The sequence below is a fragment of the Choloepus didactylus genome, chromosome 18 (genome assembly GCF_015220235.1).
Source record: "Choloepus didactylus isolate mChoDid1 chromosome 18, mChoDid1.pri, whole genome shotgun sequence".
Classification (NCBI taxonomy): Eukaryota; Metazoa; Chordata; class Mammalia; order Pilosa; family Megalonychidae; genus Choloepus; species Choloepus didactylus.
Genome location: NC_051324.1, coordinates 16,645,949 through 16,670,892, shown reverse-complemented (window position 1 = coordinate 16,670,892; position 24,944 = coordinate 16,645,949). Strand labels below are relative to the sequence as shown.

Sequence of the window (24,944 nt, the reverse complement as noted above, 5' to 3'; positions counted from 1 at the left end):
GAGTTCTGCCCACTGTGTGCCTGGGGCCTCAGGATCCCTCAGGTATAGTAACGAGGAGGGGGTCTGACCCGGGAGGTACCTGCTCTCCCTCCAGCACTGGAACGAAGTTGGCCTCTTTGGCCTCCTTCTGGATCGCAAACACGGTCCCCCGCTGCCTATGCCGCGGAGCCCCCGCCACAAAGGAGCGGCCGCAGGCCTCGTGCAGCACGGCCACCGCATAACCTGGGGCGGGGGTGAGAAGGGGGTTGGTGCGGTCGTGAACAGGAGCGCCCCCGGGCCATTCCTCGGGCTCCCCACCTTTCCAGCCAGCCTCTGACGTGGCCTTGGAAGGCGGGCAAAACGGGAGACACCGTCGTTCCCGTCCTTTTAAAAATCGGCGTTAGTGATTGCCCCCAGCCACCACTGTCGCAGGCCACACGCGTGCCCTACCACACCGACGGAATACAGCCTTGCTAGAGGTACACACGTTCACCACCCACGTTCATTCGCGCAGTCGGTGAGGACCGACGCGAGCGGTGAGCGGACGCGCAGCGCCTTCAGGAACCGCGAGCCCCAAGCTGCAGCCCAAGGCCCCACCCGGTGGCCGAACCTCAGCCTCAGGACCCCTAATAGCCCCGCCCCGTCAGTCCACGTGACCGACCAGGGCCCGCCCCCACGAGGAAGCCTAATCCTCAGGCCCAGGGTCCGTAACCAGGCCCCGCCCTCACCCAGGTAGCTGTACTGCGCAGCCTCGGCGTCCGCCGCCGTCTGGTTCAGGAAGTGGCCTCGACGGCTGCGCGTGTCGTAGAGCAGCGCGCCCCCCGACCAGTTGAAGGCTCCGACGGCGCCGAGCAGCACTTGCCCCTGCAGGGGACAGGATGAGACCCACCTGAGCGTGAGGGACCCACGGGCCGACCGCGGTGTCCGCGAGTCTGCAAACTTGCTGGGAGAAGGGGGTCGTTCGGTGGCAGTGTGCTGTCCAACCAGACACGCAGGCAGGAAGGTGAGGAGACAAGCGCTGGGTTTCTGCGCCTCGGTACCAGCCATCCCCCCAGAGCAGAAAGCCGCCAGGGGACCCGACGATGAACATATATAAGAAGGATGGTTGAGCAAGATAGTTGCCATGGCATTCTCCTGAGGGCCTGGCCCACAAGGCCCACTTGTGTTCAGTGAAGGTGCTAACTGCCCTTCCACTGTGCACAGGGACCACCTTCTCACCAAGCCTGTTTCTTCCTCATTTGCCTCCCACCCAGGCCAAATCCTGTCTCACTGGTCTGTGTTAACAGGAATTGCTCAATCCTTGAGCACACCGAACAAAAAGCCTTCTGTAATAAATATGGCCATCCTTTTATCTAACTCCTTATGTCCAGATAAGGGCATAAGAAGTGTTTCTCTTTATCCTAAAATGGCTTCTTCAGTGGCATCACCATGGGAAGGCAGAGCCCTGCACTGTGAGCCAGGACTCCCCAGGCTGGGTATCCCTGGGGCCCCTCCTCTCCCAGGCCGTTACTGCCGCCTCCATGAGCAAGCCCTCCTGCAGCTGAGTCCACCATGTACCTCATCCAGAATCTGGGCGCTGAACCCAACCTGTGCCATCTGGTAGTGAAGGGCCTCTCCGACCGTGCCTAGAAGCCAAGAAGCACAGTGAGACGCTGCTGGGGCTGAGGTGAAGGCAGGAACCAGGTCGGGGAGTGGTCCAACCCGGCCCCGCTCCCAGGGGGAGCACTGTTTGGTGAGATGGGAAGCGTGCCAAGCTCCTCCCTGGTTCTGTCTGGTCCATGCTTTAGGAACTACTGGCTAAGAAGGCTTGGGCAGTTCCCTCCTGGGCCTCATCTCTGAGCTCCTGGGAGCAGGAACTACATCCTAGTCATGTAGGATGTAGTTTCTCCAGCACCGGTTCAGAGTGAGGGGAGGGGTGCTGGGGGTACTGTTATCTTTTAGAGATGGAGAAGCTGAGGCTCAGATGGGGATGGGAGTTGCTCAGAGTGCCACATCAAAGTAGAGCAGAGGCAGGGCTGGTGCCTCCTGCTGACCTCTGAGGGGGCTGCCACAGGTGGCCCTGGGGCCCTCACCTTCCATGTGAATGATGTTCTGCTGCAGTTTGCTCAGTAGCCCATCCAGCGCTGTGTAGTTGGTCACCTTGAAGGCATGGGTCTCATCAGGGTCCGAGGCGATCAGCTTCAGTTCCTTGTCAGTCTTCTCCTTCTCAAATGCCTCTCCCACCTGCACAGGTGGATCAGTGCCAGGAGGTCTGGCTCCCTCAGTCCCTCAAGCCCCAGGGGCTCTCCAGACCCAGGGAGAAGGCCCCCCCTCAGCCTGGCCTTCAGTGCCCTCCATCACCTGTCTCCTTCCTTCCTTGCCCCCTGTTCTCACTTACACACCCTGGGCTCCAGTTTTCCCAGACGACATGGATTTTCCTGAACATACCAGTTCCTTCTCACCTCTGCACATGCTGTTTCCTCTGTCTGCAAAACCTTTTCTGCTTTCCTTATGCCCCAGGCTAGCTACTCCTTTTTGTCCTCCAAGACCCAGCTCAGCAACACCTCTTCCAGGAGCCTTCCCTGATGTGCTTCCTGTGGGCTCCCAGAGTGTCCACTGCTCTCCCATCACTGCTTGGCAAGTGAGCCGTGACCCCATTGGGAAATGAGCCCTCTGTGGGAAGTCCCAGGGGGATGGAGGCCTTAGGTACCAAGAGATGAGAATGGGGAGTGTTTTTGTGAATAGAGCAAGGTTCGGGTTTACTGCTTACAGAGGGTGATGGAAACCAGAAGCCCTTACCAGGATCCCTGGCCCTTCCCTGTCCCGGGCTGCATGGGGTCAGGTGGCACTTCCCCCAGCTTCTGGCTCTCACCCCGATGGCAAAGCGCTCAATGCCTCGCATCTTTGGGGAGCTGATGACATTCATGAGGTTGAGGGGGTCCTGGAATATGTCCCCATCCGTGAGCACCACCATGACCTTGGATGCATTTTTTCTGGAACCATGACTTGGCGTGAAGATGTTGTCTCTAAGTAGGGAGAGTAAATGAAGAGGGGAAATTTGCAGATGGATGGCTGAGCCCTGGGGAGATTTTATTCGTTGACCTGTTTTAGAATTGGAGAGGATTAAGAAGCCCTCCCAAATGGGGAACAGAAAGGGATGGTGATGCCCCCTACATCACACAGTGGGGCTGGGCGGAGGTAGGGCCGCCAGCCAGATGTTCTGGCTCCCCATCTGCTCCCAACAAAAAGGTGCAGGATGGCACCTGAGTCTGCTCCTTTTACGTATGTGCAGGAATAGCAGTGATGCTAATGTCAGTGGCTAATACTTACACAGCACTTATATGCCAGGCTCTGTACCTGTTTTAACTGTTTAATCCTCACAAAATCCTATGAGGTGAGCATTATCATTATTCTCATTTTAAAAATGAGGAAATTGAAGCACAGAGAGGTTAGGCAACCTGCCCAAAGTCACACAGGTACAAACCAGAGCTGGGATTTGAACCTAGGCAGCCTGCTCACTGAGTCCACCCTTGTAAGCACTGTGCTATATTTCCTTTCACGATAGGAAGTCTTTGGAAGAATTTTTGGAGGACAGTCCTGGGTGTCATCCATCAGCGAAGGCTGGATTGAAAGATCTCACAACCCCCTCTCAGCTGGGAAGGAGCTAGAACCCTGATCCCTCCTCTTCATGGTTCTGTCCAGCCACCTTCTCCAGGTATGATGCCTGGAGCCTCTGGGCAGGGCCCCAAGCTGCACCCAGGAGGAGCTCAGCTAATTCCCACTGCCCTCGTACTTACAGGACATACTGCATGGCTGAAGCGGTCTTGGTGACACTCTTCACTTGAGTGATGTTCTGAACTCTGGCAAGGGAGGCCATCACATCCTGGCTGTCCCGAAGGTCAAACTCAGTCTGGATCACTTCCCCATACTGTACCAAGGCAAAGCTGCACTGGAAGGGAGAGGCCAAGGTAGAGAAGGGGTTGGCAGAGCCACCATGCTCAAAGCCATGGATGGTTTCCCCAGGAAGCAATGAAAGAATCCACTGATTCCACCTTGTTCTGGGGCAGGAGGAGATGCTATGCTAAGGGAAATCTTAGCTTAGATGCTAAGGAGGGAAATCTCTGAGCAAATAAGTGTAGAGGAGGATGTGATAGTAATGGTCCCCAATGCATTACAGGCTTCTCCCTGAATCTATGTCCTTCTGTCCCCCTCCACATTGACTCTGGACATGTGACTTGTTTAGGCCAACAGAGCATCGACAAATGTGAAGCAATCAGAGACCTGAAAGGGCTTGCACAGTGGGTCCTGTCCTCTTGGAATGCTGTTGCTGTGAAAAAGTTGGGCTGGCCTGCTGGAGACACATGGCCCAGCTAACAGTCAGCACCAACTGCTGGACAAGAGAGTGAACCCATCTTAGGCCATCCTGTCCCAGTTAAGCTACCAAATGCCTACAGTTGCAGCAGTAACCCCAGGCAAGACAAGCAGAAGAACCACCAAGCTGAGTCCCAGAATTGTGAGCAAATAAAATTGTAGAGGCTTTAAGCCACTAAGTCTTGATTGTTACAGGGCAATAGATAACAGAGAGTGAGGCCATCTCTCAGGGAAGCCTACCTCAAAGCACTTCTCATGGAAGTTCCTCATCATGTTGGAGATGAAATCTTTGGCTCTCTGGAAGTCCGGGGGCTCAATGCTTCCTGAACCATCCAGGATGATGGCAATCTCGGTGCCTGGGCAAAGACAGGGAGCAGGTTAGGAGTGGGCAGGGGATTTGGGGCGGGGGTGAGGGCAGCTTGTCCTGTCCCATAGGGCATCTGCCCCCATTCAAGCCCCTAGAGCTCAGTTCAGGGAGGAAGTCAGTGGAGTTTCCCGGAGTGAAGCTTTTGTCTCCAAGGCAGAGAGAGAGCTAGAACCTGCTGAGGCTCTGACTCACTGTGTGAATCACTTCCATCACTCCTGCTCTCTGGGCCTCAGTTTCCCCATCTGTAAGATGGAGTGGGGAGAGCTGGGACTGGCCCAGCCTGTAGAATCCAGCCACTGCTCTCCATCTACCAGATCTAGGTATACCTCACCCCTGGGGCTGCCAGCCTGGCGGTTGGCCTTGGAAGTTTCTGGGAGCAACCCAGATCTGCCGTTCCTCACCAGCTTCCTCTTCCTCCTCCTCCTCCTCCTCCTCCTCCCCTGCCTTCTCCAGGGCCCGGCGGTGCCTAGGTGTGTTCTCATCCTCCTCTGTGCTGCTTTCTTTGTTCCTGGAGCAGTCTCCAGCATCCATGTGTACATCTGGATCCAGGATATTTTCTTTAAAAAACACGCATAGAAGAGGTCAGATCCAGAAAACCCCTTGTTCACATTCAGGCAAGCCCCCTCTTGACTCTGCCCTGATTCCTTTCCTGGGTGCAGGGATCTGCCTTGCCCCTCACTGGGATACTTGGTCTCCTCTGCCTCTGCCATGAGCTAGTGCCTCTCCTTGAGGACCCAAGAAGATCTCTTTAGAGCTGGCCAAGACCAGTGAGCTTCCAACCTTACCAAGGTCAGAGAAGTAGACTTGGGCCTGGAGATGGAGGTCAGGGGCCAGTAGGCTGCAGTTGCCTGTAAATTGTGAGGTGAGGCTGCGGGACCGCCGGGCTGTCACTTGAATGCAGATCTGGGGGACAAGGCGGGCGGAGGGGTGGAAAAGCTGGATCACCCCCAGCCCAGACCCCCTGGCTACAGCCACACTATCACTCTCATCCCAGTACTCAGTGCCTGAACTGGCCAGGGGACACAGGAACAGCTTGCTCGCCCCTCACCAGGGTAGAGGTCAGTGCTGGGGCCAAAGCTGAGGTCAGGGTCGCACAGAGTACCCAGGTCAGCCCTGGTGCCAGCATAGTGGGTCAGAGCAGGGGTCCGTCTTGGGGCTGGCACCAGGGAAACAGCTGGGCTCAGCCCTGAGAATAACATGCCAGTCAGGACTGCTGTAGTCAATACTGGGGTCAACGACAGGAGTCAGCACCAGCTTCCGTGAGGCCTCTCATCCTTGCACCCCACGCACACTCACCAAAACACCGTGGTGGTTCCGGACAACTGTCACTCCCTGGTGCCTCCCATTTGGGATGAAGACATGCTCTGAAATAGTTAAACTCAGATGAGAACGGAGGGATGCAGGAGGTAACTGGGAACCAAGGTCAGAGGGCACAAAGTCTTCTCGGTCAGGGCCCTGTGAGGAACTGTTGGCCACTCAGAGAAACTTCTAGAAACCCAGGAGTGAAGTGCCTGACCCTGGGACTCATTCAACAAATGCTTCTTGACATCTGCTTGGTGCCCAGCCTTGTGCCAGTGGGTGACGGGGATTCAGAGTTGACTGAGACCTGGTGCTTGTCCTCAGTTCTCCTGGTCTGGGCAGGCAGGCAAGTGGAGGAGCACTACCTGGTGGGGTGAGTGCAGCACTGGAGACAGGTGCAAGATGTGTACCCTCGAGCGCAAAGAGCCTCCTCTGGGAAACTTTACTGTCTCACAACCCCAGGGGCAGAAGTGATAATTCTCCTTCTTCCTCCAGCACTGTGGGCCTCAGGACACAGTCTTATTTTCAAGCCACAATGTTGCCTGGTGACCCACTGGACTGTGTACTCTTCCAGTGCAGAGACTTGAGTTCTATTCAACTCAGTGCCTCTCACAAGACAAGGATTCCAGTTTATGCAGCCTAGTGGTTGTCAGTAAATGTGTGACTTCAGTCATATTGGGTGGGATGGATCGAGTTTGGTTAATGAATGAGTTAGGTTCATTTGTTCATTCAGTCACTCATTTGAACAGCATTTGCTGAGTGCCCTAATATATGACGGCCACAGTCAGATTGGGATGGATTTCACTGAGATGTGGATGAGTTGGGTTTTGGAGTCGGGTAGATTTGGGTTTGCATCTGTAGTGCCACCAAGACTAATCTGTGACTTTAATTACACCAAAACCAAAGCACTTAAATTCTGTGAACTGCAGCTTCCTCTTCTGTAAAATGATATGGTTGTGAGGATTAAAACTGGATAAAGCACTTAGCAAAGTGTCATTCACTGGCTGAGCACTCAGTAACTTTTAGTATCATTTTTGTTGTTAGGATTAGGTTGGGAAATGTAGGCTGGGGATTAGGATTGGGTCGAGTTGGGATTGGGCATTCAGATAGGATGGATTGCCATGGATGGTGCTGGAGTTTGGGGGTAGCATATTGCATTAGGTGAGGCTGCATTAGGGGTTGGAATGGTTTGGATTGGGATGATTCCTAGAAAGGTGGAACCAGGGAGCACTTCCTGGGGACTGACTTACCTACTGGTTGACAGTGGATCTCATCCTGGCCGAGGGAACATCGATGCAGGTGCCCTGCTGTCCCCTTGGTTCTAGGGCTGGTGACCAGGAGCCTGGGTGGGAGGGTAGAGACAGCACAGTCTTCCCACTTGAGACCCATAGGCTCACAGTCCCCCTCTGTGGCAGAGAGAAGGCCCTGACCTGGGAAAGGCAGGCAGACTCCCAGCCTAGGATTGCAGACTGCACGCTATGGGGGAGGCATTTTCTCAGCTCATGCACAGCTCCAGGCAGGAAATGGTTAAATGCAACCCCTCTCTGCCTCACCCCTTCCTGACAGAGGTGGGGGAGGTGTTGGTGGTAAATGAAGTCTCTCCACTCTCTTGTGGGGTTGGGAACCGGGGAAACCAGGAAGCCACCAGCAACACCGTTAATTCTGTTAGGGACAGTGCCTGCTTCCTGGTGGCCACCCAAGGGCCTGCCCCACACAGCCTCGGTAATAGTATTTCATGAAAAGAGCACACAGGTGCCCCTATCCTATGGGTCAGTCTGAAGTGGAGTTGGGGGGAGGGCCTGATTATGGCAGTCTCAAGAGATGTGGTTCCCAACTGCAAACCTCTGCCCCCTATGCCAAGCCCAGACCAGGGAGACAAAAGAGGAGCCCAAATGTTCTCACTGTTCACACTTCCCAGAGAGGGCTGGGCTGTCCAGAGGCAGGGAGTGAGCTCCCCATCCTAGTGGGTGTGAGTAGTTGAGTGAGTAGCTGGTGAGGAAGTGACCTGAGACTCAGTCTGGTAACAGTGAACCAAGTCCAAGATCTTAGGCTGAGGGCAGTAGGAAGCCTTTGTAAGAGGAAGCACATAATCAGTCTAGACTTTCAAAAGGTCATGATGTGGTGGTGGTGGGAGCAGACTAGCGAGCACAGGGTGGGGGCAGAAATGAGGTACTGCCTCCACTTCCTTACCTCCTGTCACTCTACATTTTTAAAATTATGAAATATATCATTCACATATCTGCATGGCTTACAGATGATAAGAAAGTCCACACCCAGGTGGGTACATCCCACCCCAAGCCGACTTCCACCTTCATCTCTTGTCAAGGTCACAGTGATCCCCATGTTGCCAAATCCAATGGACATCTTTCTGCCCTCATCTTCCTCAACCTCAAGCAGCCCTGGGCAGAGGTGACTACCTCCTCCTAGAAACACTTTCTTCTCCTTGGGTTCCCTTACCTCTCTCATCACTCCTTCTCAGATAACTTTGCTGGCTCTTTTGCTGCCCAACCTCTAAATGTCACTGGAGTCCTGGTGTTTTGTCCTTCTCGCCCTTCTCAGCACTCTCCCTGGTGATCTCCTCCAATCCCATAGCTTCAGTGCAGCTATAAATGCTGAGACTCCTGCCTTTACATCTGTAGCCTCGCATCTCGCCACTAGATGTTAGACCAGCATAGCTGTGGTCGGCAGAATAATGGTGCCCCAAAGATTTCCATGTTCCAATCCCTAAAACCTGTAGAATATGTTACCTGACATGGCATTTTTGCAGATTCACATAAATTAAAGATCATGAGATGGGCAGATGACCCTGTATTATCTGGGTGAGCTCAATGTAATCAACTGATAAGGATTCTTGTAAGAGAGGGGCAGGAAGATCCGAAAGCAGAGAGAGATTCAAAGATGCTATCTGTGCTGCTGGATTTAGAGATGGAGGAGGAGGCCATGAGTCAGGGAATGTGGGCTCTCGAAACTGGAAAAGATGAGGGAACGGATTCTTCTCTAGAGCCTCCAGAAGTCACACTGCCCCACCCACACTTGATTTTAGCCCATTAAGACCCATTTTGAACGCGTGACCTTCAGAACTGTAAGATAGTAAGATAATAAATTCATGTTGTTTTAAACCCCTAAGTTCAAGGTAATTTGTTATGGCAGCAATAGAAAACTAATACAATAATCAACTTCCCATTGTCTAATAACATCTCAAACTTAGAATGTGCAAAATAGAACTTGTGGTCTTCGCAAGCTTGATTTTTCCCATGTTCCCCAAAGCAAGAAATGTCACCACCAGCCACTGAGTTCTAAAGCCTGAAGCCTGGGGAGCATCCGTGCTTCACCTTTTCCCTCATCCCCTACATTCAATCCATCCGTAAGCCTCTACATTACATCTAGGGAGCACCGCTTCTCTCCATTTTCCCTGCTACCATGCTAGCCACTGTCACCTTTCCTGGTCTATGGTAATATCTTTCTTTTTTAAGTTTACTCTGTTATTTACACCATGTCACTCTCCTGCTTCAGTAGCCTCCCTTGCACTTAGGAAAACAAGTCCACATCCTGTAGTGCTGCCCACAGGGCCTTGGAGATTTAGCCCTTTGCTGCCTCTCAGACCTCCCTCCTCCCCACTCCTTTTCACTCTGACCTCCAGCTCCACACTGGCCTGGCTCCCCCCCCCCAGTGCTTTCTGGCTTCAGGTCCTGGGCCTGACTGTTCCTTAGCCTGGAACCCCCACTTCCCCCTCTCCCCAAGGCAGGCTCATTCTCATCCTTCTGACCTCACTTAACTGTCACCCCCACACAAATGCTTTTACAGACCAGCCCCGCCCCGCAACCCAGTTACTCTGCATCACCGTTTTATTTCCTTCTCAAAGCTCGTCACCATCTGATAGTATCTTGTTTACTTGTTTACCTGCTTATTGTTTGTCTCCCTGCTCTAGACCATAAGTTCCCCCCTGGACCTGGTCTCTCTTGCTCACCATTTTATTCCTAGGGCCTGGGACAGTGCCTAGCAGAGAGCAGGGGCTCAGTAATCTTTGTTGAGTGACTGGATCGACAGCCCAGGAAGCACTGAGGGGGCTGATCTGGGGCAGGCTGAGGGGTGGAGGGCTGGTTGCAGCTGAGCTCTGCTGCTCTGTGTGGGCTCTGCTGCTGAGCCCCCAAATTAGGTCGCTTTCTCAGCAGCCCTGCCTCTTTCCCCACACCCCCTTTCCCAGCCTGCGCCTCAGTCTGGGGCCTAGCACCGTGACCCCAGCAACTTGATGAGAGAAGGACTTAGAACTGGGCTCCACCGCAACCACGTTTTGATGTCAAGGCCTGGAACAGCTGTGGCTCACCCTCCTCCTTCAAGCCTTTGCCCCAATTGTTTCCTCTATCCTCAGCACCTTTCACTTCCATCTCCTGCAGAGAAACAATCTTTCCCAACACTGGCTTCCCAGGAAGACTTCCCAAAGGAAGGAATAACTCGACCCCTTCCAGACCCTTCAGGTAGCCCTGATTACTGGTCCCAACCCCCACCCCCAGCCTTTGTTCCCCCCTAGACTGTGAGTTCCCCAGAGACCACAGGCTGCACACTGAAGAAACCCAAGATTGTTGTTCAGATCACAGTCATGCGATGCAGTGGCTCTGGGGCTGGGCTGAGCTGCCTCTGCTCCCACCCTTTTTACCCTCTGTGTTGGGTGGTCTCTTGATCTCTAGGTTTGTTGACTAAACAAATAACTGACCAGCTGTGACACAGGACCTTCCATCGCCTGACAGCTCCAGGGCCCCTGTACTACACCCTGGGCTAGGTGCAGCCCTGCCACTCCCTGCCCATTCCCTGCCTTCACCCTGTTCTCAGAGCCTATTCCCAGATATCCCAAGGGGAAGTCCTTCTTTATGTCTGACTCCATTCCCCCCGCAGCAGCCAAAGCCCATGATGCTGCCAGCCCTGGTCTCTTATGTTTGAAGGAGAAATATGTGAGGGAGTGAGAAGAATATGTCATCCTTGCCATAACAGGGGAGCCCAGCCTGTTCTCTCTGTGGCCCAGAGTGGCTAGCCAGTGCATTTCCTGCCTTGTGCAGCAGGCCCGTGGTCTCGGGCTCCATTATCTGCAGCACGAATGGGCCTCCCACCACATCCTCTCCCTGGCATGTTCAAACCCATGACCCCCTCTCTGCTTTGCAGGTGCTCAGGGAGGTTTTCAGGAGCCCAGCTGAGCTTTCCCCACCTCTTTGGGGTGCCCATGGCCCTCTGTTGCAGGGCTTCAGAACCCCCCACCCACTCTGGCCTTTATGCTTTGGCCTAAAGTCTGTCAGGCCTGGAGCTGGGGTAGGCACTGCTGGATACTGGAGGGAGAGAACTTGGCAGGTGAAGTCGGTCAAAGAACTTGGACTGAAACCCAGGCTTTCTGAGCACATGGGGCAACCAGAATGTTCACGCAACCCTTTCACGGGAGTATAAACTGGTACAAACAGTTTGGAAGACTATTTGGCAGTTTCTTCTATAGCTGAAACAACACATAACCCATGACCCAGTCATTCCACTCATAGGACACACCCAATAAAAATAGGTGCATCTGTGCATCAAAAGAAAGTGTAGAGCAGAGCCACTCATAGTAGCCCAAGAAAACTGCCCAGTTGCCCACTGTCAGTCCTCTTCACACAATGGAAAACTCTATGGCAACGAGAATGAGCATTACTGCCTTAGGCAACACCACGGATGAATTCACAGACCTTCTGGTGAGTGAGAGAAGCCAGACACAATAGAGCACACACTATATGATTCTGTTTATATCAAGGTCAAAACCAGGCAAAACTAATCAATCTACGGAGGGGAAGGTCAGATGAAGGTTACTCTCGGCAGGAGTAGTGCCGGGAAGGGACCCCACGGGCCAGTAGGGGCTTGTGTGAGGCTGGTCACGCTGTGTTCCCCAATCCAGATGCTGCCTACATGGATGGCTCACTTGGGGAAACTTCCTGGAGCTGCACCCTGATGGCATGTACATGTTTCTGTGTGGCATTTGTCAATAAAATTTTACCAAAGCAAAAGAAAACACAGCCAAACTCAGCCTTTAATTCGTCCTCCCTGAAGCCAACACCTTCCTAACAACCTTCTCACCATCCTTCCCTGCTTCCAGCCCTTCTGGGTCCTCCAAACACTTGGAGCCTGGGTGACAAGGCACTGCCCGCCCACCCCATCTTATTTCTCCTTACCCTCAGCTTCAGCCACGCAACATTTTCACAGTCCCTTGAGATTGCTCAGGCTAGTGTCCAGGATGCTGCCCAAGCTGGTCTATCTGCCTGGACTTCCCTCTTCCATCCCTTCTCACGTCTAATTCCTACACTGCCCCGAGTCCCAGCATAGATGATGTGCCCTGGCTGAGGGTCCCCCTTGCTTCTATGTTCCCATTGCGCCCAGGACATCATCGCTGGTCTTGCCATCATCTGTCTTGTCTGCTTCCCTCATGAGCCTGGGATCCCCATGAGGGCAGGGACTGTGTCTCCTTCACTATTTTTACTTCTCAACCTGGTCAGACACCAACTAGGTGCTCCATGAATACTCACTGAATGAAGGAATGAATGAATTGGCCCTGCCTTCACCCCTTACTTCTAATGATCACCAGCCTCTTCCCAGGACAGATGAGGAAGCTGAAGTTCACAAAGGGATCCAAGCCTGCTTGGCCAGCGGGCTCATGGCCCATGGCCCAGGACCCATGAGGCTGCCTTAGGAACCACCACACTGCTGCCCATCCTCCTCCAAGCAGAGCTTCTGCCCTGCTCGCCTCAGGGAGATGTGGGGTTCCACTCAAGCAAAATAAAGCCCACCTCACCTGGCTCAGCTCCTAAGCCTTTCTAGATCCTGGGCTCATTTGCTCATGTGTGCTGGGTATGAAGGAAACTTGACCACTGAGCAGAAGCGAAGCTATGGAATAGGGGAACCAGCCGGGGTGGGGGCTCTCTGGGCCTGGCTCCAGGTAGGGTGTGCCAGTTTGAATGTATTATGTCCCCCAAAACGCCATTATCTTTGATGCAATCTTGTGTGGGCAGACATATCAGTGTTGATTAGATTGTAATTCTTTGAGTCTTTCCATGGAGATGCGACCCACCCAACTGTGGGTGATGACTCTAATTGGATAATTTCCATGGAGGTGTGGCCCCACCCATTCAGCATGGGCCTTGATTAGTTTACTAGAGCACTATATAAGCTCAGACAGAAGGAGTGAGCTTGCTACAGCCAAGAGGGACACTTTGAAGAACGCACAGGAGCTGAGAGAGGAGCTGCTGCTTACAGATCAACATATTAGAGATGGCCTTTGAAAGCAGACTTTTGCTCCTGAGAAGCTAAGAGAGGACAAATGCCCCAAGAGCAACTAAGAGTGACATTTTTGAGGAGCTGCGGCCTAGAGAGGAACGCCCTGGGAGATAGCCATTTTGAAACCAGAACTTGGGAGCAGTCGCCAACCATGTGCCTTCCCAGCTAACAGAGGTTTTCTGAATGCCATTGGCCATCCTCCAGTGAAGGGACCCGATTGTTGATGCATTACCTTGGACACTTTATGGCCTTAAGGCTGTAACTTTGTAAACAAATAAACGCCCTTTATAAAAGCCGATTCATTTCTGGTATTTTGCGAAAAGGCAGCATTAGCAAACCAGAACACAGAGCAAACAGAGAAAATGCCCTTTGATCTTTATGTAAAAGAAAGCAGGGAGGGACTGTGCTAGATTTAAAGAGACATAACAGCAATATGCAATGCATGAACCTTGACTGGATCCTGGTTTTAAAACAAAACAGCTCAAAAAGTTATTTGAGGACTACAGAGGAAATTGGAAGGTGCGTCAGACATCATCACTGGGCCAGTTTGAATGTTTTATGTCCCCCAGAAAAAGTCATACTCTTTGATGCAATCTTGTGGGGCAGACGTTTTAGTGCTGATTAGATTGGAATCCTTTGAGTGATTCCATGGAGATGCACCCCACCCAACTGTGGGTGATGACTCTGATTGGATAATTTCCATGGAGGTGTTACCCCACCCATTCAGCGTGGGTCTAAATTAAATCACTGGAGCCATATAAATGAGCTGGCAAACAGAAGGTACTCAGTGGCAGCTGAGAGTGACATTTTGAAGAGGAGCTACAGCCAAGAGGGATACTTTGAAGAACGCACTGGAACTAAGAGAGGAGCTTCAGCTTACAGAGACATTTTGGAGACAGCCTTTGAAAGCAGACTTTTGCTCTGGAGAAGCTAAGAGAGGACAAACACCCCAAGAGCAACTAAGAGTGACATTTTTGAGGAGATGCAGCCTAGAGAGGAACATCCTGGGAGAAAGCCATTTTGAAACCAGAATTCTGGAACAGATGCCAGCCATGTGCCTTCCCAGCTAACAGAGGTTTTCCAGACGCCACTGGCCATCCTCCAGTGAAGGTGCCCAGTTGTTGATGCCTTACCTTGGACACTTTATGGCCTTAAGACTGTAACTGTGTAACCAAATAAATCCCGTTTTATAAAAGCCGATCCATTTCTGATGTTTTGCATTGTGGCAGCATTAGCAAACTAGAACAATCACCTTCAATCCAGAGTATCTCTGAAAACTAAAAACAGGTACCTACATAATCACAACACCACTAACACCTTCCAATACAGCAAATATTTTATTTCTTTGCTTATTGTCTGTCTCCCCCTGCCAGCATGTAAGCTCGCCAAGCCTGGGGATTTTTGTCTGCTTTGCTCACTGCTGTATCCCAGTGCTGGAATGGGCCTGGCACCTACTAGGTGCTCTGTAAATATTTATTGAATGAACAACCACTGTATATGTAACTCTGCAACATGACTTTTTCAAGGTTGAGAACCACTGAACTTGTTTCATTTATTTTGCTTGCTTTTACCATTGCATCATTTTCCATTTCATTTTCTAAGGATGAACATTGCCCAACTTTCACTGTTACAGACAATGCTAAAATGAATATTTTCACGTGTACTGGGAATTTCTCTAGGGCAGACACCTGGGAGTGGAGTTGCTGAGTCAAAGGGTATGTGCATCCGCAACTTTACCAGACAGGGCAAAATCACTCTCTAAGGTGGCCATAGCAGTTTACACCCTGCAAGTTCCTGCCTGTCTCAGTGGCATCCTCGCCAACATAGTGCAGTCAGACTTTAAGTGTGTGGCTCATCTCATGGGTGGGTACAGATAATATTTTCAAAATTTAAGCTAATGTATATTGAGCCTTAATTTGTCCAGAAACCAAGCCAAACCTTTGCGTGCATTGTCTCCAACAGTCTTTGCAGTGACCCTGTGAGGCAGGTCAAATCACCAACCCCATTTTAGAAATGAGGAACTGAGACTTGGGGGCCCAGCCCTCCACCGAGGTCGCACAGCAGATACTGAGTGCAGCTAGCGTAGGACAGTGACTTCCAGGATGCAGAGTCTGCCTTTTCACCACTACTGTTTTGCATCTTGTGTTTTCATTTTCTTATGTTTTTTGTCACTTTCCAAATTTTCTATGTTGAGCATGTGTGTCTTTCATAACAGACAAAAAGAGCCTTAATGAACTTTATTTTTAAATAGTTTTTAAGGTCCCCTGCAAGCCCTTCCTGCCATCCATTCTCCAGAACCCAGCAGGTCATCCCAGGCTGTGGGGCAGGAGAGCCCTGAGTGGGGAGAGGGGGCCCAGGCTCCTTGTGGACTGGCCTGGTGCTCACAGCCCCCGCCTGCCTTCTCCCTTTCTCCTGCATGCCTTTCTGAAAGTGAGTGGAGTGGGTTCCCCAGAGGCCCCTGCTGCCTGCCAGGCCCCACTCACCAGGTCTGGCCGGTGCTGGAATCTTGGTGCAGAAGGGAGCTGAGCACAAAAGGCGTATCTCCCGCAGGCGTGACCCAGGTCCGGGCCAGGTCCACATTGAAGCCCCCCAGCGGAGCCAGGCCTGAGGGGAAAAGAGGAACAGTTAACAAGGAAGCACCTGCCAAGGCTGGGGCCCAGCCTTTCACTCCTATGATTGCATCAAACCCTTCCACTAACTCTGCAGTGTCAATATCCCTGTTTTATGTCTGTGGAGAGTTAGACTGCAAGGTTGCACGATTTTTCCAAGGGACTAGGATGAGAACGCAGGTCCGTCTCACCAAAAGCCCCGGATCTGCCTTCTAAACCAAGATGTACCAGTAGCAGGTCCCCTCCTGCAGGAGGCTCTCCTGGTTCTCCCCACTTCTCACACCTCTCAAGATATGCTTTCTGTACCTGTCACATGGCACATCCTCATCACTGTGCCTTATACCAAAGTTAAAACAGGCTATGAAACCCAGGGACAGTCCTGCATCGATTCTACATCCCCAGCCCCCCAACATCATCAGGTGACCCAAGAGAAAACGTGTGTCCTCAAAAATACCTGCTCAATCCACCAGCAGTGAACAAGTGTTTCTTTCCAATACTTATTATCTGACTTGTTGATTATAGCCATCCTAGTGTGTGTAGAGAGATAGTTAATTGTGGTTATGATTTACATTTCTGTAATGACTAATGATATTGAGCATCTTTTTATGTGCCCATTGGCCATTTATATGTTCTCTTTGAAGAAATATCTATTCAATTCCTTTGCCATTTTTTCTCCTTTTTGAAAGGCAGTTTTGTAGAGATATATTCACATACTGTAGGGTCCATCCAGAGTACAATCAGTGGCTTTTAGTGTACTCATAGGTTGCACATTCATCACCACAGTCAGTTTTAGAACATTTTCATTGCTGCAAAAAGAAAAACCCTATTCCCTTTAGCAGTCATTTCTCAATCCCTCTATCCTTCTCCAGCCCTATATAACTACTAATCTATTTCTGTTTCTATAGATTTATTTATATTTACATTTTATATAAATGGAGTTATACAATATGTTAAAAAAAAAAAAAAAACTGCCACAGGAATCTTGTAAAGCAGCTTTATTTGTAAAAGCCCTGTGCTGGTTTGGATGTATTATGTCCCCCAAAACACCACTATCTTTGATGCAGTCTTGTGTGGGCAGGAAACTATTGGTGTTGATTGGGTTGGAGACTTTTGATTGGAAGTTTCCATGGAGATGTGTTCACTCAACTGTGGGTAAGATCTTTCATTGGATAATTTCCATGAAGGTGTGGCCCTGCCCACTCAGCATGGGCCTTGATTAGTTTACTAGAGAACTATATAAGCTCAGACAGAAGGAGCGAGCTTGCTACAGCAAGAGGGACACTTTGAAGAATGCACAGGAGTTGAGAGAGGAGCTGCAGATGAGAGACAGTTTGAAGACACGTTGAAAGCAGACTTTTGCTCTGGAGAAGCTAAGAGAGGAAAAACGCCCTAAGAGCAACTAAGAGTGACATTTTTGAGGAGATGCAGCCTAGAGAGGAACATCCTGGGAGAAAGCCCTTTTGAAACCAGAACTCTGGAGTTGTCTCCAGCCACGTGCCTTCCCAGCTAACAGAGGTTTTCCTGACGCCATCAGCCATGCTCCAGTGAAGGTACCCTTTGTTGATGGACACTTTATGGCCTTAAGACTGTAACTTTGTAAACAAACAAACCCCTTTTTTAAAAGCCAATCCATTTCTGGTGTTTTGCAATCTGGCAGCATTAGCAAACTAGAACAAGCCCCTAACTGGAAACACCTTATCTCACAGAACTGTTTACCTAATGAATTTTTGCCATAACAGCTCTTGAAAAGTTGTATCACCTTTGGACAACAACTTCTTTTTTTATGGTATCATGACTTTTTCATCCCTAAACACACTAAATAAACATGCTATAAGGAATGATAGTCTGACATTACAGCTTCAGGCAAAGACACCCTCACCACTTTCTTACAGCAATATTTTCTAGTCTGACAATCATGGAACAAATCTAGATTGTGTGCCGTGCTTGGATAAACTCAAAATGCTTTGTTTTGCCTTTGTACCAATGGAGAGAGCTAAATTACCATCTTTTATGATTCTGCTGTTTGTTGAGTATATAAGCTACTTCTATGTGTTTTGAAGTGCTTATTTTACCCTCAAGGTATTTTTCTGTGCTGCAACTTTATTTTTAAAGGTAGTTTGAGTGCAAGATAACTATAAGTCCCCACAAAAGTTTGAAAAACTGTGAAGAAATGGTGCAGAGAGAAAAATGTACCTTCTCAATGTTTCACCTGTACCAATGCTCCACCACCCACTGTCAAGTCTTCTCTTCTTCCTTTAATGAGGACAATAAGCCCGTATTACACTAAATTATTTATACAGACTATATTTTTATTTTCAAATTATTGTGTTTTTTTCATTGATATAAACTTGTCTTATTGGTCAGTGGATTAACTTTTCTATCAGTAAAAATCGTTTGGGTATATTGGGTTAGATGGAATGCATCACAGCTTTTCTATTGAAATTTATGAAAAATTTTTTCTCAGTTTGTGGCTTTTTACTTAGCAGCAGAGATTTAGCAATAAATTAAAATCATTACCTGAGGGACAGGTACATAAACTATGTTGTCTTTCATGTAAGGAAGAAAAGGAGATACAGTCACACAAATATGTGTGTATACATACATATTTGTGTATGTGTGTGTGTGTGTGTGTGTATATATATATAAACAATAGGAAGTATAGGTTAAAAGTTAATTAAACTGGGTGGAGGGGACAGAGATAGAAGCAAACAAGCTTCTCTAAATATTTTTTGTTATACAATTAATAATAAGACTGACAGCTATTTTATGACAGAAATGATAAAGTAGCAGACAGAAGACATTGGATTGACATATTTTTTTACATTCAGTTTTATTAAGATATATTCACATATCATACAATCATCCATGGTGTACAATCAGCTGTTCACAGTACCATCTTACAGTTGTGCATTCATCACCCCAATCTAATTTTGAACATTTTCCTTACACCAGAAAGAATCAGAGTCAGAATAAAAAAATAAAAATAAAAAAAGAACACCCAAATCACCCCCCCACCCCACCCTATTTTTCATTTAGGTTTTGTCCCCATTTTTCTACTCATCCATCCGTACACTGGATAAAGGGAATGCAATCCACAGGGTTTTCACAATCACACTGCCATCCCTTGTAAGTTACATTGTTACACAATCGTCTTCAAGAGTCAAGACTACTGGGTTGGAGTTTGGTAGTTTCAGGTATTTACTTCTAGCTATTCCAATATATTAAAACCTAAAAAGTGTTATCTATATAGTGCGTAAGAATGTCCACCACAGTGACCTCTCGACTGCATTTGAAATCTCTCAGCCACTGAAACCTTAATTCATTTCATTTCTCATCCCCCTTTTGATCAAGAAGATGTTCTCTGGATTGACATATTTAAAGTGCTGAAAGAAATTAAATGCTAACCTAGAGTTCAATATACAATGAAAATATCTTTCAAAAATGAACATGACTATCATCTGTACAATGGTCTTAGAGCATGCCTTCTAGATGCCTATGAACTACCAGAAATTTTGAGAACTCCTTTGGAAGAACTTTGTCTACAAATAAAGATTTTAAAGCTAGGTGGAATTGCTTATTTTCTGAGTAGGTTAATGGATCCACCAGAAATGAAGCAGTATTCCTCTCTATAAAACACCTGATGGATCTGAATGCTTTGAATAAACAAGAAAAATTGACACGTCTTGGTGTCCACTTAGCACGATTACCAGTTGAACCACGTATTGGAAAAATGATTCTTTTTGGAGCTCTGTTTTGTTGCTTAGACCCAGTACACTCTATTGCTGCTAGTCTCAGCTTCAAAGACCCCTTTTTCATTCCATTGGGAAAAGAAAAGATTGCAGATACAGGAAGAAAGGAATCGGCAAAGGATACTAGAAGTGACTTCCTGACAGTCGTGGATGCATTTGAGAGCTGGGAAAAAGCTGGGCAATGTGGTTTCAGATATGAGAAGGACTATTGCTGGGAATATTTTCTGTTTTCAAATACACTGCAGATGCTGCAAAACATTAAAAGATAGTTTAATGACAATCTTCTTGGAGATGGATTTGTAAGTAGTAGAAGTCCAAAAGATCCAAAATCTAATATAAAGTCAGATAATGAGAAGACAATTAAAGCTGCCATCTGTGCCAGTTTATACTCCAAAGTTGCTAAAATCTAGCCAAATTTGGGTAAAAAGAGAAAAATGATGAAAATTTATACAAAAACTGATGGATTAGTTGCTATTCATCCTAAATCTGTTAATGTTGAACAGACTTTCACTGCAACTGGCTTATCTATCACCTGAAGATGAGAACAAGTAGTATATACTTATATGACTGCACAGAGGTTTCCCCATACTGTTTCTCATTCTTTGGAGGTGATATTTCCATCCAGAAGGATAGTGACTCAAGAAACTATTGCTGTAGATGAAAGTATTATCTTTCAGTCTCCAACAAGAATTTATCACCTTGTTAAGAAATTAAGAAAGGAACTAGATATACTTCTGCAAGAGAAGATCGGAAGTCCTCATCCCGTAGACTGGAAGTACACTCAATCCAGAGACTGTGCAGTGCTGTCGGCTATCATGGAGTTGATCAAAACACAGGAAAAGGCAACTCCCAGGAACTTCCCACCTCGAATCCAGGATGGATATTACAGCTGATAACTATTCTGTGATGGTCTGAAAAGGCAATTTGTCAGCCATTTTTCCATCATAGTTTAATTTTTGACTAGATGCTGAACTCTGGGATATGACTAATTCTTGTGTGCAAGATAGAAACTTTCAGTAAGTAGTAAAGACAATGTGCATGACTAAACTGTAGCTGTTGTCAGTATTCCATGAAAAGCAAAATGTTCTGTGATCCTACATTCTATGGTCATGCCCACACTTTCGTGGCACTCATATATATTGAGTGCTGTACAACTTCAGATATTCCTTTGTTCTGTTAAGAAAAATTAGGCTTTCTGCCCGTAATGACTGATTATAGAATCAGTAAAAATAGAATAGAAATCAAAAGCAGTATCAGTAAAGGATGCATTGCAATCTCCAGGTTAACTACCAAAAGAATGACAAATAAATGCATAACCAACATGATAACAGAGGGAAATAAATGTAAGAAAAAAGAGAAAAAGGAACATAAAAACATGTGGGTCAAAAAAAAAAAAAAAAAATCAGTAAAGGGTAGCCAGAAACCCATTAAATGCAAGTAGACTAAATACTCTAAATAAAAGATAAAAATTGCCAGAATGGATTTTAAAAAATCCCATTTTATATGCTGTTTGCTTATAAGAGACACACCTTAAATATAAGAACTGGGAAAGGTTGAAAGGTAAGAAGACTTAAATTACAAGATAAAAAGGCACATTTCTTAATGATAAGAGGTCAATTCACCAGGAAGATAAAACAATTAAAAATCCTTATGTAACCAATCACAACACCTTAAAATATATAAAGCAAAAATTGAACTGAATTAAAAGGAAAAATACAAAAATCCACAACTGAAGTGAGAAACGTTAACAAACTTCTCATATTAGCTGATAAAGGCAGACAAAATAATCAGTAAGGATATAGAAGATCTGAACAACACGATAAGATTGACCAAACTGACAAACAGAGCATGCACCCAACAATGGTAAAATAAACATTCTTTTCAAGTTCATATTTACCAAAATTGACCATATGCTGGGTCATAAAACAAGCCTCAATAAATTTCAGTGGATTGAAATAATTGAGAATATGTTCTCTGACTACAGTAGAATTAAACTAGAAATTAAAAACGAAAAGAAAACTAGGAAAATCTGAACTTCTTGGAAATTAAGCCATATACTTCTAAATAACCCTGGGTCAAAGATGATGTCACAATGGAAATTTTAAAATATTTTGAACTGAATGAAAATTAGATAAATCATAACTTATAGGATACAGTTAAAGCAGGGCTTAGAGGAAATGTACAGCTTTCAATGCAGGTTAAAAAATAAGCAAGCCTGAAAATCAATGATCTAAGCTTCCATCTCAAGAAGCTAAAAGAAGAATAGCAAATCAAACCTAAAGAAGAAAGAAGGAATAAAACACATTATCAATGAAATAGAAAACTAACGTATAGAAGGGAACATCAACAAAGCTGAAGTTTTTTTGTTAAAATGACTAATAAAATTAATAAACCCCTAGAAAGACTTCTTATGGGAAAAAGAGAAAACACAAATTACCAATATCAGGAATGAAAAAGAGAATCATAATAGACCCTAAGACATGAAAAAGATAATAAGAGAATATTGTATACAACTTTATGCCAGTAAACTTGACAATTTATATGGACAAATTTCTTGAAATAATTTACCAAAACTGACAAAAGAAGAAAATAAAATCTCCCATATCTATTTTAAAAATTGAATCCATTATTAAAACTTTCCCATAAAAAACTCCAGGTCCACGTAGCTTCATTGGTGAATTCTTCCAGTGATGATGAGGATGATGTCGAGCAACTAGAACTCTCAAATACTGCTGGTGGGAGTGTAAATTGGTACAAGTCCTTTAGAAAACTGTTTGACAGCATCAGCTAAAGCTGAACATATACATGCCCTATGACCCAGCAATTCCAACAGAAATGTGTTCAGATGTTTACCAAAAGACATGTACAAGAATGTTCACAGAAACACTATTCACAATAACCTCAAACTGCAACAACCCAAATGTACATCAATAATAGAATGGATAAATAAATCCATTACAGCAATGAAAATAACCTACAACGTCGTGGATGGACCTCATAAACATAATGCTGAGTGAAAGAAGCCAGAATAAAGCAGAACATATTGTATGGCTCCATATACAAAGTTTAAAACAGGCGAGACTTCTATGGTATTAGGAATCAGGACAGTGTCCTTGGGGCCAAGGTAATGCCTGGAAAGGGCCATGAGAGGGACTTCTGGGGTATTGATAATGTTTCGTTTGTTGATTTGGGTGAAAGTTAGATGGATTTGATTTAATGGAAAATACACTGCTCTGCAATTGTCCATTTTTCTCTATGTCTGTTGTTCTTCAAAAAAAGTTTACATTAAGAAATAATAATTGCATGGAATATATAAAATTCCTTGAGTTCATAATGATATTTAAAAGGAGAGAGAGAAATAAAAACAAAAAGAAATCAAGAGCATTCATTGGACATCAATTAAAGTAATGAGGGCCCCTTCTTACTCTGAAAATAGATGATTAAAGGGAAAGTATTAAGCCTTAATCCTTTCTTGCCTTTCCAGTATGAACTGAATTTAATGGTCACCTAATAGTCTTAGTTGATGAGAGAAAGTTCTTCTTTGCAGAAGAATTATTACTAATGAAGGTAGGAGGAATAATAGAATCAGAAAAACACTATTTTGCACCCCCTAGTGAAATACAATAATTAATTTGGGCCACAATCATCAATGGACACAACTATTAGATGAAAGTTTGATGGAGAACTTTACAATTAGGCTGAAACCATGTGAGCCCACTAATCAATGTTGGCATCCATGAGTGAGATCACCAGGCATATGATCTTGGAGTGACACCCTAGGGAGATTCAGGGGCCCAAGACTCTTTACTTCTAACGAGCTCCCAGGTGATGCCAAAGCTGTTCGTCCTAAGTCCAGGTTTTGAGTAGCAAGGCTTTAACATACTGCAGTAAAGGAAACAAAAAGGGGGTGTAAAATAAATGCAGTAAGTGTGGCAAAATCCTCATAACTTTTTAATGTATGCTTGTCAAAAAGTTAAACTTGAATTTAATGACACCATTAACACCAACTTCCAGTTTTCAGGAAATTTAGGGGAGAGAGGAACAAATCACACTGTGAGAAAACAAAGACATGAATCCCATATGTAGGTGTTTTACAGGATAAATGAATGAATCAAAGACATGAAGAAGACAAACAAAAAATGGGTGGGGGAAGCCATTCTAGACTAAAAGAGACATGGCAACCAAAGGTATTGTGTGGCCCTCATTTGGATCTTGATTTGTACAACCTAACTGTTAAAAAAGACATTTTTTAGACAGTCAGGATGGTTTGAATACAGACTGGGTATTAAACAATACAAAGGCATTATTGTTAATGTTAGGTGATAAGGACATTGTGGCTAGGCAAGAAAATGTCCATGATATTCAGAAATGCATACTGAAATATTTAGGAGTGAAATGACATGATGTTTTGGCTTTGCTTTAAAATAATGCTTCAGAAACTTTAATGTGCAAACAAAGCACCCGAGCTCTTGTTAAAATGTGGATTCTGATCTAGTAGGTCAGGGAGTAGGGCTCGAGATCCTGAAATTCTAACAATCTCCCAAGTGATGCTGAAGCCACTGGTCCTCAGACCACATTTTGAGTATCGAGATTAAAATACTTTGGCAAAGGAAACAAAAGGGGAGAGCAAAATGAATGCAGCAAGGGTAGCAAACCCTTGATAACTGTATAAGTTTAGTGATGAGTACATTTGGTTTATTATCGTTATTTTCTTCGCTTTTGTACATGACTACAATTTTGGTGTTTTGTTTTTTTTTTGTTTTGTTTTGTTTTAAATGAGCTTCCAAAGGCTCATGGAGGGCCCTGAGGCGTCTGCATCTCTCATCTCCGAATGTCTGGTCCCTCTCTCTTTGCCTGAGCCAAAGTAGACATCTATGCTTTATTAGTTTTTCTTTATACCTCTGCCTCACCCAGAATGATTTGTGGTGACTCATAAAAATACCCGATACAATAAGATCAAACTCATTTTTAAATAATGGGACAAGCAGAAAAGGACAGGTAGAAATGAAAATGACAGTTTGAAAAAAAGAGGAGATTCAATCACACCAGGAAGGAGGCCAAGAGCTAATCTGTATCACCTTCTACAGTCGGCCCCACAGCGCTGGCATACAGTAAGCACTTAAGAAAGCTTTTGAAAAAAAATGCATAAATGAATTAATTTATGCTTTTTTGAAGCCAATATAAAGATGAAAACAATCAATTACATCATTCATAGTGTCCACAAAGTTGAAAAAAATACTATTATGGGGTAGAACAAATATTTCTGTTATTTTAACCAGAAAATATTTCCCTGAGGGTCCTCTTAGCTCA

The 24,944-nt window shown here is 46.4% G+C and overlaps 1 protein-coding gene and 1 pseudogene across 1 annotated transcript in view; one reads left to right on the top strand and one right to left on the bottom strand.

The window, feature by feature from the left end:
• ITGAE (integrin subunit alpha E) overlaps positions 1 to 24,944 on the bottom strand; it is a 94,347-nt gene that overhangs the window by 54,023 nt on the left and 15,380 nt on the right. The window contains 13 exon segments of the mRNA XM_037810646.1: positions 80 to 165; positions 167 to 222; positions 708 to 843; positions 1,537 to 1,604; positions 2,052 to 2,202; positions 2,831 to 2,984; positions 3,756 to 3,907; positions 4,570 to 4,685; positions 5,098 to 5,253; positions 5,482 to 5,599; positions 5,993 to 6,060; positions 7,246 to 7,337; positions 15,760 to 15,880. Coding sequence (XP_037666574.1) covers positions 80 to 165; positions 167 to 222; positions 708 to 843; positions 1,537 to 1,604; positions 2,052 to 2,202; positions 2,831 to 2,984; positions 3,756 to 3,907; positions 4,570 to 4,685; positions 5,098 to 5,253; positions 5,482 to 5,599; positions 5,993 to 6,060; positions 7,246 to 7,337; positions 15,760 to 15,880 — 1,474 coding nt within the window.
• LOC119514886 lies at positions 19,204 to 20,527 on the top strand (annotated as a pseudogene).